This window comes from Anoplopoma fimbria, chromosome 4 (genome assembly GCF_027596085.1).
Source record: "Anoplopoma fimbria isolate UVic2021 breed Golden Eagle Sablefish chromosome 4, Afim_UVic_2022, whole genome shotgun sequence".
NCBI lineage: Eukaryota > Metazoa > Chordata > Actinopteri > Perciformes > Anoplopomatidae > Anoplopoma > Anoplopoma fimbria.
Window position 1 is genome coordinate 27,288,639 of NC_072452.1, and position 6,290 is coordinate 27,294,928.

At 45.7% G+C, this 6,290-nt stretch overlaps 1 protein-coding gene across 1 annotated transcript in view; it reads right to left on the reverse strand.

Annotated features, from left to right (window-relative positions):
* pcdh12 (protocadherin 12) overlaps positions 1–2,842 on the reverse strand; it is a 14,418-nt gene extending 11,576 nt beyond the window's left edge. The window contains exons 1-2 of the mRNA XM_054598264.1: positions 2,758–2,842; positions 1–2,526 (exon numbers count right to left, since the gene is read on the reverse strand). The exon at positions 1–2,526 is cut by the window's left edge and continues 355 nt beyond it. Coding sequence (XP_054454239.1) covers positions 1–2,501 — 2,501 coding nt within the window. The 5' untranslated portion in view covers positions 2,502–2,526; positions 2,758–2,842. The remainder of the gene's footprint in view (positions 2,527–2,757) is intronic.
* Between the last annotated feature and the right edge of the window lie 3,448 nt (positions 2,843–6,290).

Below are 6,290 nucleotides of genomic sequence, written 5' to 3' on the forward strand. Positions count from 1 at the left end.
TCTGGGTATCCTTGGGAATGAAAGCTCGTGTTCATGACCGACGGCGTTAACGTGTACTGCCTCTCAGATTGTTCTTCATCTGACATCATCGGGGGCGGAGCCAGAGGCTGGGCTTCGCCGTCATCCTCGGGAGGCTCCTCCTTTCGCCCTCTGATGACGGGAATCAGCTGGATGTCGGACTTCCTGATGTTCTTCTGCGGGCGCCGCGGGTGGCGGTCGTAGGTGGACTCGGCCTGTCGGCAGTTGTACGCCCGGCCGTCCCGTTTCACCGGGCGGCAGAACGTCGTCACCAAGGCAATGGCCAACAGCAGCAGCAGGCAGGTGGCGCCCAGGCAGATCGCCATCATCATGGTGAAGCTGAGCTGCCCGTGGTGACCCGGCGACGAGTTCTTCAGATGGTCCTTAAGGTTGATGAACGTCACCTCCAGAGTCGCCTTGGTGGCCAAGCTGGGGCTGCCCATGTCGGACACGGCAACGCCCACCTGAAAGGTTTTCCCAACGAGCTCGGTGGCGTTGGTGGTGTTCACAAACAGCTGGCCTGTCGCCCGGTCCAACCAGAACAGATTGTCAGGATTCCCATCGGTGATGAGGTAGCTGAGTTGTCCGTTCAGCCCTGAATCTGGATCTTCAGCCTTTATGGTGGATGCAAGGAATCCAACATGTCCCTCTCTGACCGAGCGATTGATCGGCATCGCGGTGAATCCCTCATCGATGTCGTTCCCCAGCTCCGTCACAATCTCCCCCCGGTCTGTATCGACCGATACGCTCAGGGAGGCCACACCCTTTCTGGGTTTCGGCTCCTTGATGACGGGGTGGTTGTCGTTCACATCCTGGACGTCTATTTGCACCGAGGCCGTGCTGGTGAGTGGCGGGTGACCCTGGTCGACGGCCTCCACCGTGAAGGAGTAACTGTTGGATTCCTCAAAGTCCAGAGGATGCTGGACGCTGATGATGCCGCTGGTCCGGTGGATGGAGAACAACTGAGCGTCTGTTTCCACTTCGTTGGGGCTTCGTAAGAAGTAGGACACTCTGCCGCTGAACTCCAGGTCAACGTCGTCGGCTTCCACTCTGAGAGCGCGGTAGCCCGCCATGTTGTTCTCCTTGAAGGAGGCCTTATAGAGGGAGGTGGAGAACACCGGGGCGTTGTCATTCTCATCCAGAACTCGGACCAGCAGGTGTTTGACACAAGACAGTGGGGGGTCCCCGTAATCCTGGGCCTGCAGCGAGATGTTGTACTGCATCACCTTCTCACGATCCAGGCTTCCGTTGGTAACAATCATGTAGTTGTCGCCGTGGATCCGTTTTAAACGAAAAGGGCCGGATCCCTGCTGAATGTGCGCCCTCACTTTGCCGTTTTCTCCCGAATCTGCATCAGAGACCATCACCAGAGCCAGGAAGGTGTCCTCCAGAGCCCCCTCCAGCACGGTGGCCACAGGGGAGTTGGGTGGGGTCCAGGTCATGTGTATCCTGGGTGCGTTGTCGTTAACGTCTTGGAGCTTGACGTGCAGTTTGCAGTGCGTTGGGATGGCGTTGGGCCCGCGATCACGGGCCTGTACGATCACCTCATAGGAGGCCTGGGCCTCGTGGTCCAGAGGCGCTTTGAGACTCACCGCTCCGGATTGTGGATCCACATAGAAGAGCTTCTGGACCTCTGGACGTGTGTGCTTACTGAGCGAATACTCCACCTCCCCGTTGGCCCCCTGGTCCGGGTCGGTGGCCTTGAGCTGGATGATGGTTGTCCCACTGGCCGTGTCCTCAGAAAGCTCCACAGTGGGGGTGCTGTCCTCAAACGTGGGGCTGTTATCGTTTGAGTCCTGAATATTAACACGGACTAATGTGCTCCCGGACCTGGGGGGGTTCCCTTTATCCCAGGCCACCAGGGTGAGGTCAAACGTGGCCTGAACCTCCCTGTCCAGTTCCTTTATCACCACCAGCTCGGCCTGTTTGGTGCCACCCGGTGCGATCGTCACATCCAGAGCAAAGTGTTGGTTGACAGACAGCGAGTAGGTCTGGAGGCCGTTCGGCCCTGCGTCCGGATCCACGGCCCGGTCCAAAGGGATCCGCATCCTGAGGCCTGCGGTCTCTGAGATCTCCACTTCCTGCAGCGTTCCGGGGAATCCGGGGCTGTGGTCGTTCAGGTCCATGACCTCAATGCGGACCCGCAGGAAGTTCACGGCACCGCTCCTCCTGTAGAGGACGCTGAAAGCCAGCTCGCACAGGTCCGACCCGCGGCACAGCTCCTCCCGGTCCAGCCGGCCCTGGGTGGAGACCACCCCGTCTCGGGCGCTGACGGAGAAGGGAAGGGCTTTCCCGTGCTCCACCACCTGGAAATCCTCCAGAGCACCGCCCTCGTCCCTCTGCCGGAGGTCGTCCACCAGACGGCCGACCCGGGTTCCCGTTGGCTGCTCCTCCCAAACCCGGTACTGGATGGTGATCGACGACGGCTCGGAGGAGCGAGCGCCGGAGCAAAGACTCAGAGCCAGAAGCAGAGCCAGCAGCATAATGATGTGAAGCAACGATAATCTCCTAAAAAAACAATCAGAATCACTATTTAGAAGAAAAGTACGATTTTATTTTACTTTAAAATCTGAAATGAATGGATTAAAACAGTTTTTCTTTTGATATAAAAGTGAAAAATATCCTGTTTATCTGTAACAAACATATAATATGATGATTAAATCATTTTTTTCTTCTTGATAATCTACAGTTTCTAATCAAAACAAACTAAACTATGAAGGAAAATAGTTTGTTTCATACCTAAAACAACATAAAGCTCCAGTCCGGTCCGGAGAAGCTATAGTTAAGACATGGTCCTCGTCCTCTACGTCCTCCAGCCTCTCACCTCATCCTCTTCAACTCAGGAAAGTTTAGCTCCAACTGAGAAGAGTTTGGATGTGGGTTTCCACATGCGAGCGGAGCGCCGGCCAATCAGAAGAGAGGAGGAGGGTCATATGCAAATGTTCCAGACTCCACACAAAGAGAAAAGAAAAAACTCTGCTCTGGAGAGCTTTTTAAAGAAACATGACACCGTAAAGCTTTTCTCCCTCTCAGTGTGAATAAACTCATCACAACCCGCCGTCTGACATCTTCAATCATTTGTGTTAACTCCCCGAGGGACTTTCATTTATACTGACGTTTGATATATTATCTGTAAAAATACAACAGACAGGATGTCAGTTATCAGAATCTCTCTGCTTTACCTTAAACTCCTTCTATTTATAAAAGAATAAACAGTGAATATCATTACATATTCTTTAAATCCAGAGTTTGAAGAGTCCAGAACATCCAACATTTTTTGTTTTTCTATGAAACAAGATGAAGATGTTGTTTGCTAAATAAATCCTTGAAGATTCAACCAGTTATGAAGAGAACTCAGACGCCTGTCCTGAATGTGACAAAAACCAACATTCCAGCGTTTCTCTCCAGATATAATTATGAAGAGTCAGACTGACTGACCCGCAAACCATGGCGGGAGCTTCTTCAGCCAGTTCAAGGTTCCTTCATCAGAGCTGTGACTCTTTTGCATCGAGTAAATCATAATAAGCTCCAGAAATGAAGTCCCAGAAGATGAAGGATGGATTTGCTTAAAATGGACGGTTAAAGAAAAGCTTCATGCGAATGTTTGTGAAGTTTATTGAGGTGTAAAACTGTGAGAAGTTGTTCTGAGCTTCAAAAACAAAAAGACAAACAGATTTATTTTTATTTAAAAATCGGAGCTCAGGACACATTAAATAATGACCTAAACTAAAATGTCCTTTTGTAAAACCATTAAAACCAGTCAGAGCTCAACAGCTGCAGGCCCACTGACAGAAGCTCCATGTTTTCCCAGCATGCACGGCGGTTCTTTTTTCATTTGGTCCCCAGAAAGTCCTGCAGGCTGCAGAGAGAATCCGGCTTCAACAGTATCACTTTCCTCTGTTTAGAAGAAACATCTGACAATGAGAGACAACGGAGAGGAGCAAGGCACTACTGACGGGCCGAGGGTTCGATTCCTCAGTGTATGAGAGAGGAAGGAGAGAACCCACCGGAGTCATAAAAAAAGACTAAAGACAAAGCTTATTTATGGGAGAATAAAAACAGAAATACAGTCGAATAAACCTTCAACTGTCAACAAATGAAAGGAAATAAATAATAATAAAAACATGTGTTAAACATCCTGTCCTACAGCTTTTATAATGATTTCACTGCTCCAATACATATATATAATATATATATATATATATATATATATATATACTATATATATACTTATATTAAAGACGTTTAAAAACATTTAAAGACGTTTAAAGACTATTTTCTGACATTTTATACAACAAACAAAGAAAACATTTGTTGGGTGGTTAAAATAAATCAGTGACTGTATGAAGAAGAAACACGACAACGTGTTCTATTATTAAAAAAACAAAGTAAATACTAAACAGAACCATAAATATTAAAATTAACATTTAGTCTCTGAACACACACACACACACACACATCCTGTAGTGTGTGTGTGTGTGTGTGTGTGTGTGTGTGTGTGTGTGTGTGTGTGTGTGTGTGTGTGTGTGTGTGTGTGTGTGTGTGTGTGTGTGTGTGTGTGGTGTGTGGAGGGGGGGACCACATTCGGCATCTGAACATTACAGGAAGATCTGAACATTACAGGAAGAGAATGTTTCTGCAGACACACAGGAACACGTCTGTTTCCACTTAACTCACCACCTGTGTGAGTGTGTGTGTGTGTGTGTGTGTGTGTGTGTGTGTGTGTGTGTGTGTGTGTGAGTGTGTGTGTGACACACAGTGTGTGTGTGTGTGTGTGTGTGTGTGTGTGTGTGTGTGTGTGTGTGTGTGTGTGTGTGTGTGTGTGTGTGTGTGTGTGTGTGTGTGTGTGTGTGTGTGTGTGTGTGTGTGTGTGTGTGTGTGTAGGTGTGTGTGTGTGTGTGTGTGTGTGTGTGTGTGTGTGTGTGTGTGTGTGTGTGTGTGTGTGTGTGTGTGTGTGTGTGTGTGTGTGTGTGTGTGTGTGTGTGTGTAGGTGTGTGTGTACGTGTGTGTGTGTGTGTGTGTGTGTGTGTGTGTGTGTGTGTGTGTGTGTGTGTGTGTGTGTGTGTGTGTGTGTGTGTGTGTGTGTGTGTGTGTGTGTGTGTGTGTGTGTGTGTGTGTGTGTGTGTGTGTGTGAGTGTGTGTAGTTAAAAGCAGGATGTAGCTGATCTGCTGACCCACATGTTACCAGATAAGAATCAGAGTGGAAGAAGACAAATAACACAGGATACTCTGAGAGTGTGTGTGTGTGTGTGTGTGTGTGTGTGTGTGTGTGTGTGTGTGTGTGTGTGTGTGTGTGTGTGTGTGTGTGTGTGTGTGTGTGTGTGTGTGTGTGTGTGTGTGTGTGTGTGTGTGTGTGTATCATATATAATCTACAGAACTCAACCCTGATGATGTTTCTCTCTTTAGATGATTTGAACTTAAAGTCTCATGTGGATTCATCCGCCGCTGAAAATAGTCCCCAATAAATAATCTGATTTTTTTATTTTTTTATTTATTGACAATAAGAGAAGTATGAAACAGTATTATATATATATATATATATATATATATATATATATATATATATATATTTGGTCATATATATATATAGTATATATATATTTAGTGTTCAGTATATTAATGATTTGTATGAAAATGTAGATAAATGATCATTTAAAATAACGTTTGTTTTTATCTTATTACACTAAAGCAGTGAGTTTATTGTATATATTTAGTGTTCATTAAGTATTTAGTATATAGTAGTATTTTATATATTTAGTGCTCATTAAGTATTTAGTATATAGTAGTATTTTATATATTTAGTGCTCATTAAGTATTTAGTATATAGTAGTATTTTATATATTTAGTGTTCATTAAGTATTTAGTATATAGTAGTATTTTATATATTTAGTGTTCATAAGTATTTAGTATATAGTAGTATTTTATATATTTAGTGCTCATTAAGTATTTAGTATATAGTATTTTTATTTATGTTCTGAAGTATTTAATTATTTCATTACTACTAATATTTTACACACTTGTGAATATTAAACTATTAATTAAATGAAATTAATGACATCACATGTTTGTTTGATGACAGAACCTTCGTCTCATTGGTGGATCCCTCATGATGACAGCTGACTGTGGAGAGCCAATCAGAGAGCAGCTGAACCGGTTCACCTTTTATTATTCTTCTGATCTGTTTGTTTACACAGTGACCTTTGACCTCTCCTCTCCTCTCCTCCTCTTCATCCTGCCTCCTCCTCCCTCGCCTCCTTTCCTTTGTCTGTAAA